At 43.6% G+C, this 14,271-nt stretch overlaps 1 protein-coding gene across 5 annotated transcripts in view; it reads left to right on the top strand.

Moving 5' to 3' along the window:
* LOC106567112 (proto-oncogene tyrosine-protein kinase Src) overlaps positions 1–13,393 on the top strand; it is a 55,240-nt gene extending 41,847 nt beyond the window's left edge. Inside the window, exons 4-14 of one of the 5 annotated variants that reach the window (XM_045693259.1) lie at positions 62–79; positions 701–799; positions 1,046–1,072; positions 1,237–1,340; positions 2,999–3,148; positions 3,309–3,464; positions 5,659–5,915; positions 6,021–6,174; positions 6,401–6,532; positions 6,789–7,010; positions 13,308–13,393. In XM_045693259.1, coding sequence (XP_045549215.1) covers positions 62–79; positions 701–799; positions 1,046–1,072; positions 1,237–1,340; positions 2,999–3,148; positions 3,309–3,464; positions 5,659–5,915; positions 6,021–6,174; positions 6,401–6,532; positions 6,789–6,997 — 1,306 coding nt within the window. In that variant the 3' untranslated portion in view covers positions 6,998–7,010; positions 13,308–13,393. Of the gene's footprint in view, positions 1–61; positions 80–700; positions 800–1,045; positions 1,073–1,236; positions 1,341–2,998; positions 3,149–3,308; positions 3,465–5,658; positions 5,916–6,020; positions 6,175–6,400; positions 6,533–6,788; positions 8,125–13,307 lie in introns of those variants that run through there. The other 4 variants (XM_014136021.2, XM_014136023.2, XM_014136022.2 and 1 more) reach the window with 4 other exon arrangements.
* Positions 13,394–14,271: the final 878 nt, after the last annotated feature.

A 14,271-nucleotide genomic window follows, 5' to 3' on the forward strand; every position in this document is an offset into this window, starting at 1 on the left:
TCTATTCTCTCTCTCCATCTCCCCAAACTATTTCTTCGTGCCTTTTTGTAATTGTATTTAGGAGAAAGTTGAACAGCAGGTCAGTGAAGCTTCTCTTGTCTTTTGTGTCCTTCGTGTGAATGAAGGTGCTGTGTGTGTGTGTTTGTGTGTTCATGTCACTAATACATCATAGTTGCTGGTTCACATGATAACTTCCCGGCATTTGGTTAATGTTGTCATAGTACACGTTTGTGTTTGAATCCCCCGTGCATCCATTCCATTAGTATTCCTAGAAGTTCTAGGGTTGATTTCCTGGACACAGATTAAGCCTAATCCTAGAGAATTTATTGGAGTTTAATGGAGAATCTTCATTGATGCATCTTCTTAGTCCAGGAGTTTTAATCTGTGTTCACGAAACCGCCCTGTAGTCTACGGATATTGTAAATCATTTCCTCCCGTTGAGTCGACCCTGTATGAGTGTGTGTTACTGTTTCGCCACAGTCCTGTCTATGCGAAATAGAAAACTCCAGTGAAGAAGGGAGACTATATTCAATATTTGTCTCCCAGTGTGAATGTACTGTGTGTAAAGTGTCTCTTCACTCAGAGTCCTGTCTTAAGAATCCCACCATATGAAGCAGAATCAAAATCACCCCGTGTAAACTGGAATCACAGACATGCAAAGGAGACCATCTGTGAAACTGTTCCGTTCTTGTCTCCACAGAGAAGGGGACTGGTGGCTGGCTCGCTCTCTGACCACTGGAGAAAGTGGTTACATCCCCAGCAATTATGTGGCTCCTTCCGACTCCATCCAGGCAGAAGAGTAAATCCCTCCCTCCCTTCTCTCTCTTTTATCTACTTATCCTTCCCACCTTTTCTTCTCTCTCGTGTATTTCATTTAATCAAGAGTTGAAAATAAAACTGATGGAATTCAAAGAAACTCCAACCACAGTATCTCTCTATGCACCTTGAAGGCATACATACTCCACAAGATAATAGACACACGTGATAATAACACACACAAACTAACCTGTGTAATGATTCCATTTCTTACCTTTATTCCTACCAGTCATCTCAGATTGCCTATGGCTTCCAGGTAAGGGGCAGTAATCAGAATGCAATACTTCTTTGATTGGGGCATGCACAGAAGGCAGTTCTCTCGCGCTCGCTCTCTCTCTCTCTCTCACACACAGCCACACTTTTTTTCCTTCCTCTCAACCTGGTCCCTATGTCCCGTGCTCTCTTCCCTCTCTTCCCTAGGTGGTATTTTGGGAAGATCACACGTCGCGACTCGGAGAGGCTCCTCTTGAGTTTGGACAACAGGAGAGGGACGTTCCTGGTGAGAGAGAGCGAGACCACCAAAGGTGAGCGTCTGAGGCTAGCATCTCCAGTGGAAACACCTCACAGATTACACCAAAGCATCTCCACTGACAATTAAGACTACATTGGAATGCTGGCCCATGGGAATTGTCCTTTTCTGGGGATCAGAGCCGTGTAGCTGTGCAACCAGGTTCTTTTAAAATAGCTGTTTCGCAACCCTTTTATGTAGAAAAGCTAACCTCTCATTTGTAAAATAAGAATTGAGACAGGGATTGTGTATGTGTGCCATTCAGAGGGGGAATGGGCAAGACAAAAAATGTGAGGTCCTTTTGACGGGGGTATAGAAATACACGTCAGGTGCACCGGTTTGTGTCAAGAACTGCAACGCTGCTGGGGTTTTCACGCTCAACAGTTTCCTGTGTGTATCAAGAATGGTCCACCACCCAACGGACATTCAGCCAACTTGACACAACTGTGGGAAGCATTGGAGTCAACATGGGCCAGCATCCCTGTGGGATGCTTTCGACACCTTGTAGAGTAGAGTCCATGCACCGACAAATTGAGGCTGTTCTGAGGGCAAAAGGGGGGGTGCAACTCAATATTAGGAAGGTGTTCCTAATTATTTTTTATTTAACTAGGCCAAGTCAGTTAAGAACAAATTCTTATTTACAATGACAGCCTACCCTGGCCAAACCCGGACGACGCTGGGCCCATTGTGCGCCACCCTATGGGACTCCTAATCTCGGCCGGATGTGATACAGCCTGAATCTAATGTTTGGTTTACTCAGTGTATCTACCTCGTACCCCTGCACATCGACTAGGTACTGCTACCCCGTGTATATAAGTTATCATTACTCATTGTGTATTAGTACTTGTATTATTACGTGTTACAATTCCTCTATTTTCTTTCTCTCTGCATTGTTGGGAAGGGCCCATAAGTAAGCATTTCACTGTTAGTCTACGCCTGTTGTTTACCAAGCATGTGACAAATCAAATTTGATTTGTGGATTTGACGTGACGCCCCTGGGGTACAGCGGAGTTCGATGCCTCTGATCGTCAGCTGCTGCACTACAGTACAGCACAGCCAGTAGTGTCGCGCACACACGCTCACCATGGGCCGAGCTCAGCGGAGAAAGAGAGAGGGTAAAGGTGGGGGGGGCGCTGCCGGGAACTGAGTGGGAGCAGTCGGGAGCCCTCGGGTGAGTGAGTAAGAAAGAAGTAGGTCATTGAGGAGCCAGGGGCACGTTTAGCAGGGCACTGTGTGTGTTATGTAAACATGCCTCTAGATAACATATAGAATAAGGAATCATGTCGGCTCTATTCGTGAAATCTCTATCTGCAACGTTCGACAACCAGAGGCATATCACCCAGTTTAAACAGAGAGGGAAGGAGGGGGAATTGCCCAGGGGTTCTTTGAGTTCACGCGTCAGGCTGGCTCACTGGGCTGGTGCCGCCCTCTGGTGGCTGACTGGATGTATTGTTTTGTTTTTGTGGGACCACAAGGGAAAGGAACTTGTGAACACAAAATGACACTAATAAAGCAATTTCTTTTAAACTACTCTTCCTTTGGGCCCCAGGAAGACTAGGAGGGGCTAAAGGCATCATCTAATGGAAATGTGAATAAAGGATTAGACGATATTTCTAGCCCAAGGTTATCTTGCTTTCTTTACTGATTTCCTGTCTCTAATGTACCTCTCCCTAGGTGCCTACTGTCTGTCAGTCCTGGACTATGACAACACTAAAGGGCTGAATGTGAAACACTACAAGATTAGAAAGCTGGACAGTGGAGGGTTCTACATCACCTCACGCACTCAGTTTAACAACATACAGCAGCTGGTCACACACTACCACAGTGAGTCACACACACATTGGCAACACTGTGTACAAGTATAAACATCTCAACCAATTACTTCTAAGCAAATACCTCTGAGACGAGACTATGTGTGATGAACAAATAACACTACCAGAAGGTGATATTAGAGCTCACCGTGTTTTCTTCCCTGTCCTCTCAGAGCATGCAGACGGACTGTGCCACTGTCTGACGGAGGTATGTCCCGTACTAAAGCCTCAGACTCAGGGCCTGGCCCGCGATGCCTGGGAGATCCCCAGGGACTCCCTATGCCTCGACCTCAAACTGGGACAGGGATGCTTTGGAGAGGTCTGGATGGGTAAGACAGCCTCTCTCCACTAGAGCTGATTTAACTGTATATAAAAGTATGAATAGTGTGTGAATAGTATATTTGTTGTCTCTTGGTGTCTTTCCAATATATAACTCTTATTTAATTTAGTATTTTTTATATATATATACTGCTCAAAAAAATAAAGGGAACACTAAAATAACACATCCTAGATCTGAATGAATGAAATAATCTTATTAAATACTTTTTTCTTTACATAGTTGAATGTGCTGACAACAAAATCACACAAAAATAATCAATGGAAATCCAATTTATCAACCCATGGAGGTCTGGATTTGGAGTCCACACTACAGGCTGATCCAACTTTGATGTAATATCCTTAAAACAAGTCAAAATGAGGCTCAGTAGTGTGTGTGGCCTCCACGTGCCTGTATGACCTCCCTACAACGCCTGGGCATGCTCCTGATGAGGTGGCGGATGGTCTCCTGAGGGATCTCCTCCCAGACGTGGACTAAAGCATCCGCCAACTCCTGGACAGTCTGTGGTGCAACGTGGCGTTGGTGGATGGAGCGAGACATGATGTCCCAGATGTGCTCAATTGGATTCGGGTCTGGGGAACGGGCGGGCCAGTCCATAGCATCAATGCCTTCCTCTTGCAGGAACTGCTGACACACTCCAGCCACATGAGGTCTAGCATTGTCTTGCATTAGGAGGAACCCAGGGCCAACCGCACCAGCATATGGTCTCACAAGGGGTCTGAGGATCTCATCTCGGTACCTAATGGCAGTCAGGCTACCTCTGGCGAGCACATGGAGGGCTGTGCGGCCCCCCCAAAGGAATGCCACCCCACACCATGACTGACCCACCGCCAAACCGGTCATGCTGGAGGATGTTGCAGGCAGCAGAACGTTCTCCACTGCGTCTCCAGACTCTGTCACGTCTGGTCACATGTGCTCAGTGTGAACCTGCTTTCATCTGTGAAGAGCACAGGGCGCCAGTGGCGAATTTGCCAATCTTGGTGTTCTCTGGCAAATGCCAAACGTCCTGCACGGTGTTGGGCGGCTGTAAGCACAACCCCCACCTGTGTACGTCGGGCCCTCATACCACCCTCATGGAGTCTGTTTCTGACCGTTTGAGCAGACACATGCACATTTGTGGTCTGCTGGAGGTCATTTTGCAGGGCTCTGGCAGTGCTCCTCCTGCTCCTCCTTGCACAAAGGCGGAGGTAGCGGTCCTGCTGCTGGGTTGTTGCCCTCCTACGGCCTCCTCCACGTCTCCTGATGTACTGGCCTGTCTCCTGGTAGCGCCTCCATGCTCTGGACACTACGCTGACAGACACAGCAAACCTTCTTGCCACAGCTCGCATTGATGTGCCATCCTGGATGAGCTGCACTACCTGAGCCACTTGTGTGGGTTGTAGACTCCGTCTCATGCTACCACTAGAGTGAAAGCACCGCCAGCATTCAAAAGTGACCAAAACATCAGCCAGGAAGCATAGGAACTGAGAAGTGGTCTGTGGACACCACCTGCAGAACCACTCCTTTATTGGGGGTGTCTTGCTAATTGCCTATAATTTCCATTGTTGTCTATTCCATTTGCACAACAGCATGTGAAATGTATTGTCAATCAGTGTTGCTTCCTAAGTGGACAGTTTGATTTCACAGAAGTGTGATTGACTTGGAGTTACATTGTGTTGTTTAAGTGTTCCCTTTATTTTTTTGAGCAGTGTATATACATAAAAATGTACAAATACATGACAAAGTACAGAGCAGTTATAGACAGTTACATTATAAATATATATATATATTTTTTTTTTTAATCATGTAACTGTCTATAACTGTTCTGTACTTTGTCATGTATTTGTACGTTTTTATGTGGACCCCAGAAAGAGTAGCTGCTGCATGTGCAGTAGCTAATTGGAATCCTAAAAAAATTAAATCAAAAATAGCTCTGCTATGTTGTGATTTAATCAGCTACTTTAAGAATCAGTTAATCAGTGGGATCCTTCAGATCTTCAGCCGACTCCCTAAACCAGCTGAGCCTCTCAAACAAAGCAGAGGGTATTGCCATGTAGAGGAACTAAAATGTCTATAGAGTGCATTTGTCATTGCATCAACACATTCCTTGGCATTTGGCAGCTATTTGACAGTTTAAAAAAAAAACATAATCTGCTGATAACAATTGTTACTACAACAACACAACTATCTGTGTAACCTTTATGTAGGCACGTGGAACGGGACAACGCGGGTAGCGGTCAAGACCCTGAAGACAGGTACCATGTCCCCCGAGGCATTCCTTATGGAGGCCCAGGTCATGAAGAAGCTGAGACATGAAAAACTGGTCCAGCTGTACGCCGTGGTGTCTGAAGAACCTATCTATATTGTCACGGAGTACATGGGACAAGGAAGCTTATTGGACTTCCTGAAGGGAGACATGGGCAAGATGCTCCGCCTTCCTCAGCTGGTAGACATGGCCTCACAGGTAAGATAGTTTAGAGATGGTCAGTGTAAATACTTTCCAGTATTACACCCACACACAAACACGCTGGCTGTTTTAGTCAAACCTAAACATGTGTCTTCTCGTCAGATTGCCTCAGGAATGGCGTATGTAGAGAGGATGAACTACGTCCACAGAGACCTCAGGGCTGCCAACATTCTAGTGGGAGACAACTTGGTTTGTAAAGTGGCTGACTTCGGACTGGCCCGTCTCATAGAGGACAATGAGTACACTGCCAGGCAGGGTAAGACCACTAGAGGGGGCTGATTACCATCTCGCTTCCTTTTGTCTGTCTCTCCTCTCTGTTTTTTTTCTCTCTCTCTCCTCTCAATGTTTGGGCCCGCCAGACAAATTGGCATGCGTTGAAGCCATCTCTCATCAGACATTATTGGCATCGTTTTTATTCTCAGGTTTTCTCACCACAACTTGAATTACAGAGTCTTGTCTAACGTGTGTCTCCTACCTTGCAGGAGCAAAGTTCCCCATCAAGTGGACGGCTCCTGAAGCTGCATTGTATGGCCGCTTCACCATCAAATCAGACGTCTGGTCGTTCGGGGTCTTACTGACAGAACTGGCCACCAAGGGGAGAGTACCATATCCAGGTAGCAACTGTGAATCTTCAAAGATGTCGCTTTGGTGAAAGGATCCCTTGTGTGATAGAGTTGCTTACCACTGTGAGCACATCCCAAAGACGCACACTGCTGGCAAGCAAGACTGCCTATGTGAAGACACTGTTGGCCGTTAACCTTTTGAAACCATGAAGGTCAATGCAGTATCTATCTCTCCTGTCATTCGGTCCCTGTATAATGATGTTTGTGTTCTCCCCGTCCCTTTCCTCTCTCGCTCTCTCTCCCCCAGGCATGGTGAATCGGGAGGTGCTGGACCAGGTGGAACGTGGTTACAGGATGCCTTGTCCTGCTGAGTGCCCTGACTCCCTCCATGACCTCATGCTCACCTGCTGGAGGAAGGACGCTGAGGAGAGGCCCACATTCGAGTACCTGCAGGGCTTCCTGGAAGACTACTTTACCTCCACTGAGCCCCAGTACCAGCCCGGGGAGAACCTTTAGTCGAGAACCTGAGGTACTATAGGGCTCATGTTGGAAGGGGAGAGGGGAACGGTGCTCTGGAAACAACCAGACTGACCTCTGTTGCACCTGGAACTGAACTCCCAATGACCACACACCTACTCCTGACTATATTATAATTATTCAATGTGACGATATCGTTTTTTTGTTACTTGATTGATGTTGATATCCTTCTGATTTGAAAAGGACAGCACTAATCTACTGGTTTATTTTGAGTTAATCTACATTCATACCTGTCAGTTACTGTGTGCTCCTATTGACATTGTGCGGTAGCTCCACCCCCCCTTCATTATCATTGGACATGAGCAGCAACCAACTGTATGCACCAATTCAATCCATCTCTTTAGAGATACACCTTTGGAGGGCTAAAGAAATAACAGATTTCTCATATCCCTATTGGTTCCTCTCTACAATGAGATTCCATGTTTAAGGATGGGTTCTTGTTATGGTATGTCTTCCAATCTATTCCCACAGACTGCTTGAGAAGCAACTCTGAGGGCTACTGTTGTCAGGATATCACTTATGTTTTTGATCAAATTTGTTATAAAACCTGGAATATTTGCTATTATTATCAGGCCACAGTTATTTCAGGTGAACATTTCCCCCTCTACATTTTGGCCATTCTTGGCAGCTTGAGGTGTTGTTTGTAGTTGACCGAGGTGGGTGGAACTTTGACTGCGCAGACACTTCCATGAAACAAATTAGAATTGCTATGCATGGAACACCCCTCCCCAGGCACTCTTAAAGAAGATGAGAGGAGAATATTGTTTGTTATTTTTCATTTTATATTCAAAGCGTTTCTCGAAGAAGACAAAAAAGGCTACTGATGATCACTCAGTCTCCTCTCAGGAAGGGGACCATGAATCCTGCTGCAATGTTTTTGTGCCAATGCTGTAAATTACTATTTTCTACTCTCTTCATTGTTTAAAGTAAATTTTTTTTGTTAATACAAAGTTCAATAAGCATTGCCCTGTAATTATACACACTATTTGTGAATCATGCCCAAATGTGTGTTTACTGCATCTGAATAATACCATCCATATTCCATCAAATATCTAAGGCTTTGGTTGTTCAAACATTCAGATTAAAACCCAATCAATGTTCTGCAATGGTTTTTAGTTATTTTAAGGAAATGAGTAACCGTTAGACCTTTCACAATCTATTATTTGAGAAGTGGTATCGGTGCAGCCGCTGGTTAAAGGTAGACTCAGTGAAATGATGTTGCCACGAGCAGCACTGCAGATATTGAGATGAGCGAGATGCAAGACTTCACTCACATAGTCACACCCAGTATCTGCACATGTGCACGGGTTGGCTTCTAGCTGTTACAGCGTGGTAGCCAGGCGATGTTGAGCCTTTCCAAATTAATCCACTGTGCTGTTTATTTCTGCATCTATGTCATATCGCTGAGTCTACCTTCCAAAAGTAAGTGGACATCTGCTCGTCGAACATCTCATTCCGAAATCATGGGCATCAATATGGAGTTGGTCCCCCCCCCCCTGCTGCTGTGACAGCCTCTACTCTTCTGGGATGGCTTTCCACTAGATGTTGGAAAATTGCTGTGGGGATTTGCTTCCATTCAGCCATGAGCATTAGTGAGGTCGGGCACTGATATTGGGTGATTAGGCCTGGCTCGCAGTCGGCGTTTCAATTCATCCCAAAGATGTTTGATGGGGTTGAGGTCAGGGCTCTGTGCAGGCCAGTCAAGTTCTTCCACACCGATCTCGACAAACCATTTCAGTATGGACCTCACTTTGTGCACGGGGGCATTGTCATGCTGAAACAGGAAAGGGCCTTCCCCAAATTGTTGCCACAAAGTTGGAAGCACAAAATCGTCTACAATGTCATTGTATGCTGTAGCGTTAAGATTTCCCTTCACTGGAACTAAGGGGCCTAGCCCGAACCATGAAAAACAGCCCCAGACCATTATTCATCCTCCACCAAATTTTACAGTTGGCATTATGCATTCAGGCATAGTTCTCCTGGCATCCACCAAACCCGATTCGTCTGTCGGACTGCCAGATGGTGAAGCGTGATTCATCACTCCAGAGAACGCGTTTCCACTCCTCCAGAGTCCAATGGCGGCGAGCTTTACACCCCTCCAGCCGACGCTTGGCATTGTGCATGGTGATCTTAAGCTGGTGTGCAGCTGCTCGGCCATCAAACCATTTCATGAAGCTCCCAAAGAACAGTTATTGTGCTGACGTTGCTTCCAGAGGCAGTTTGGAACTCTGTAGTGAGTGTTGCAACCGGGGACTGACTTGTTGGAAAGGTGCCACATTGAAAGTCACTGAGCTCTTCAGTAAGGCCATTCTACTGCCAATGTTTGTCTATAGAGATTGCATGGCTCTGTGCTTGATTTTATACATCTGTCAGCAACGGGTGTGGATGAAATAGCCGAATCCACTAATTTTAAGGGGTGTCTACATATTTTTGTGTATATATGGTGTATTTAGTGGCTTTGTTTTCATTGAATAATGGAAAAATGATTCTGAAGATATGAGAGGAGCAGGTTAGCATTCTTCGTCATGAACCTTGCTCTGGAGACAGCTCTGCAGAGAGGTCTAGCTGGCACAGCCACAAAATCATAAAATCTGATTTTAAATCTAACCTTAACCGTAACTACACTGTTAACGCGTATGCTTAACATTCAATTATGACCAAAAAGCTCATTTGTGTTTTCATGAATTTTTACATTATAGCCACTTTTGACTTTGCAGCTGGCATATCTAAGGCAAAATCGCTTAGTTGTGCCTCCAGGACAAGACTCATGATAATAAACGTCAACCTGTATGAGACGACAGAGCTTCCTAGTGGCCTGAGATGCTGACTTGGCATTTTGAACATCCACTGTCATTGAGTAATTGTACATAAATATCCTCAATGCTAATATTTTTGTATATATCCTGTTTCTAATTTATTCATATTTTTAAAGGTCCTTTTGTTTTGTGTATTTATTTTCAGCGTCATTCTGCCTGTTGCCATGTCTACGGTACATCCAACTATTATATTGGGAGCTCATCAGTGATGAGTGAAGAAACAGTGTTTTTTTTTCTTCTTTTGTATTACATCTTTCTTTATACACCTGTCTTTGTACCACTTTTACTTTGTTTCCATCTTTTTATGAAACCATGCTTATTGGTACAACTCTGTAATCGGAGTAGAAAACATTAATCTGACTGAGGAACATGGTTGAAAACAAGCTTTCATCAGTGGTGTGTTCAGTACTTTTTTACGTTCTGGAACATTCAATTGAACGGAAACGGTACTGAACGTCCATTTGAAAAACGTGGTGGGGTTGGGTTGGGGAACGCTATTAGCATGGCCATTGCCCTTTTAAATATGTCACTTATTGCGTCAAGCCACACCCAAAGGCAGCAAACGTACATCAAATCTGTTCAAGAAGGTACAAGAACATTTTGGGGAAACGTGTAGTTCAGTACAAACTGTTCGCAAACGTTTAAGCAAACTGAACGCACCTCGGGTTTCATCTTCCTCATTTCAGAATAAGAGAGCACCTTTTTATATAGCCTTTAAAGGTGCCTCTGATTCTATTTCTGCTATGAAAAATTGCATTTATCAATCATACGTTAACATGTCGAAGTCTTTCGTACTCTTAAGGCCATTGATGGGGAGGCTGGTTTACGAACTGAAGGTCAGTGTTTATAGAAGACCGCTGATGTACAGTGCTGTGGTACAGCATGGTTTCTATGTTACTGTGGCAAGAAGACTTGCATCTTCTTGAGTGCTAAAATTTCATAAACCACTATAAATTCTACACTGTTTTCATTGAATTCTCAGACATTGGCACAGATTATTAATCTGAGTTATGTTTTCTGTCCTGTGAATATATGGAGTAGCAGATTTTGACTAGTCTGTCGTCTTAATCCTAATCCCCATTGTATGATCATATTGATAAAACAAGGACGTCTCCATTGGGTTCTTTGGGTCTTTTTCTCCTCAACCTATGCAGTTTTTGGATCTGTGATATTCCTTTGTATAATCTTTTTTACTGCATTCAGTGGAAAATGTAAGAATTTCAGGCAGTATTTTTGCTGTTGTCTAAATACTATTGTATATTGTTTAAAATTCAAATGACAATGTTGGAATAAAATGTGTACATTGCAAACTGTAATCTGGCACATGTTGTAAAGTGCATTAAATGATGTTTCTTATATTGGCTTCATCAACATTGGTTGAGCAACCAGGCAGTGAGTCAGTGGATGTCTATCAGTTTACACTAAATAGTGTTTTACCTCACATAAGGTCATGATCCCTAACAGACTAGAGCCTTTTACCTTTCATTTCATTCTGAAGTGATGGCTTCCTTTCAGTGAGTTTATACAGGGTGGAGGTAAGATGCAGTGTCACAATGTCATTTTATCCAAAAGCCTCCTGTAGTTCAAGGTACTGTGAGCTAGGGTTGGTCTAGATAATTGCGTTACTTTGCAATACTAACCCAATGTCATTTTAAGAGGTGTTTTTAAACATTTATAGCTTGGTAAACAAACAATATGCCAAATACATATGGTATGTTTTAATGAGGCAGTAGACCTAGGTTACATGTTATAGGCTACTGTAGGCCTGTTTGTGGTTGTCAGATCATTCAATATAAGATATGATTGAGAACAAAATAAAGAAGTAAACATTTTAGTGTTATATTACTTTAAGTGAAGTGATACCCTTGTTCAGTGGTGGAAAAAGTACCCAATTGTCGTACTTGAGTAAAAGTAAAGATACCTTAATTGAAAATGACTCAAGTAAAGGTGAAAGTCATCCAGTAAAATACTAGTTGAGTAAAAGTCTAAAAGTATTTGTTTTTAAATATACTTAAGTATCAAAAGTAAATGTAATTGCTCGAATATACTTAAGGTTCAAAAGTAAAAGTATAAATAATTTAAAATTCCTTATATTACGCAAACCAGATGGCACCATTTTCTTTTTTTTTTTTTTAATTTATGGTTGGCCAGGGGCATACTCAGACATCATTTACAAAGGAAGGACTTCTGATTAGTGAGGCAGTAGAGATGCCAGGGACATTATCTTAATAAATACGTGAATTAGACCATCTTCCTGTCCTGCTAAGCATTCAAAATGTAACTAGTACTTTTGGGTGTCAGGGAGAATATATGGAGTAAAAAGTACATTATTTTCTTTAGGAATGTAGTGAAGTAAAAGTTGTCAAAAATATAAATGGTAAAGTACAGAAAAACTAGTACTTTAAAGTATTTTTACTTAAGTACTTCACACCACTGTCCTTGTTGCATAATATGCAGAAACTCCCTCCTTTATTCATGGTCATCACTAGTTACCACAGCCACAAAGTCATAATTATGGCTTTCATAATTATTATCATTTTTCTACAATTTCTCTTCTTAAAATCTGATTGTAAACCTGACCTTAACCCTAACCACACTGCTAACATTGTGCTTAACTCTAACCTTAAATTAAAACCTCTACAGGATCGGTGGGTCCCCCGCGGGATGGTTGAGCTAACCTAGACTAATGCGATTAACATGAGGTTGTAAGTAACAAACAAAAAATCCCAGGACATAGACATATCCAATAATGGCAGAAAGCTTAAATTCTTGTTAATCTAACTGCGCTGTCCAATTTACAGTAGCTATTACAGTGAGAGAATACCATGCTATTGTTTGAGGAGAGTGCACAGTTATGAACTTAAAGTTATTAATAAACCAACTAGGCACATTTGGGCAAATGTTGAACAGAAATGCAATAGTTCATTGGATCAGTCTAAAACGTTGCCAAAATCAAAATTGTGCCTGGGCTGGAATAATACATTATGGCCTTTCTCTTGCATTTCAAAGATGATGGTGTGCCGACCCTAGGAGGGGTGCGTCACTTGAGTGGGTTGAGTCAATGACGTGATCTTCCCGTCCGGGTTGGCGCCCCTCTTGGGTTGTGCCGTGGCAGAGATCTTTGTGGGCTATACTTGGCCTTGTCTCAGGACGGTAAGTTGGTGGTTGAAGATATCCCTCTAGTGGTGTGGGGGCTGTGCTTTGGCAAAGCGGTTGGAGTTATATCCTGCCTGTTTGGCCCTGTCCGGGGGTATCGTCGGATGGGGCCACAGTGTCTCCCGACCCCTCCTGTCTCAGCCTCCAGTATTTATGCTGCAGTAGTTTGTGTCATGGGGCTAGGGTCAGTCTGTTATGTCTGGAGTATTTCTCCTGTCTTATCCGGTGTCCTGTGTGAATTTAAGTATGCTCTCTCTAATTCTCTCTCTTTTTCTCTTTCTCTCCTTTCTTTCTTTCTCTCTCGCGGAGGACCTTAGCCCTAGGACCATGCCTCAGGACTACCTGGCCTGATGACTCCTTGCTGTCCCCAGTTCACCTGGCCGTGTTGCTGCTCCAGTTTCAACTGTTCTGCCTGCTCTGGAATCCTGACCTGTTCACCGGACGTGCTACCTGTCCCAGACCTGCTGTTTTCAACTCTCTAGAGACAGCAGAAGCGGTAGAGATACTCTGAATGATCGGCAATGAAAAGCCAACTGACATTTACTCCTGAGGTGCTGACTTGTTGCACCCCCGACAACCACTGTGATTATTATTATTTGACCCTGCTGGTCATATTTGAACATCTTGCCCATGTTCTGTTATAATCTCCACCCGGCACAGCCAGAAGAGGACTGGCCCACCCCTCATAGCCTGGTTCCTCTCTAGGTTTCTTCCTAGGTTCTGGCCTTTCTAGGGAGGTTTTCCTAGCCACCGTGCTTCTACACCTGCATTGCTTGCTGTTTGGGGTTTTAGGCTGGGTTTTTGTCCAGCACTTTGACATCAGTTGATGTAAGAAGGGCTTTATAAATTTGATTGATTGATGGTTCAAAAATAATACAAAAACACAGTTGGTTTTTCTTTGTATTATCTTTTACCATATCTAATTTGTTGTATTCTCCTACATTCATTATACATTTCCACAAACTTCAGAGTGTTTCCTTTCAAATGCTATCAAGAATATCCATATCCTTGCTTCAGGTCCTGAGCTACAGGTAGTTAGATTTGGGTACGTCTTTTTAGGTGGAAATTGAAAAAAAGGGGCAGATCCTTAAGAGTTAAGACCAAAAAGCACATTTTTGCTTTCATAAATGGTTACAATATAGTCAATTTTGACTGTGCGCTGAACGTGCGTGCAGGTGAGAATGAATGATTTATTTCTGGAATTCCCTTCAACTGTGATCAGACAGTAGGTAGCCTGCAGATCCGACACCTTATGCTTGCTCACAGCTGCACTAGAGGGTT

The sequence above is a fragment of the Salmo salar genome, chromosome ssa13 (genome assembly GCF_905237065.1).
Source record: "Salmo salar chromosome ssa13, Ssal_v3.1, whole genome shotgun sequence".
NCBI classification, from domain to species: Eukaryota; Metazoa; Chordata; class Actinopteri; order Salmoniformes; family Salmonidae; genus Salmo; species Salmo salar.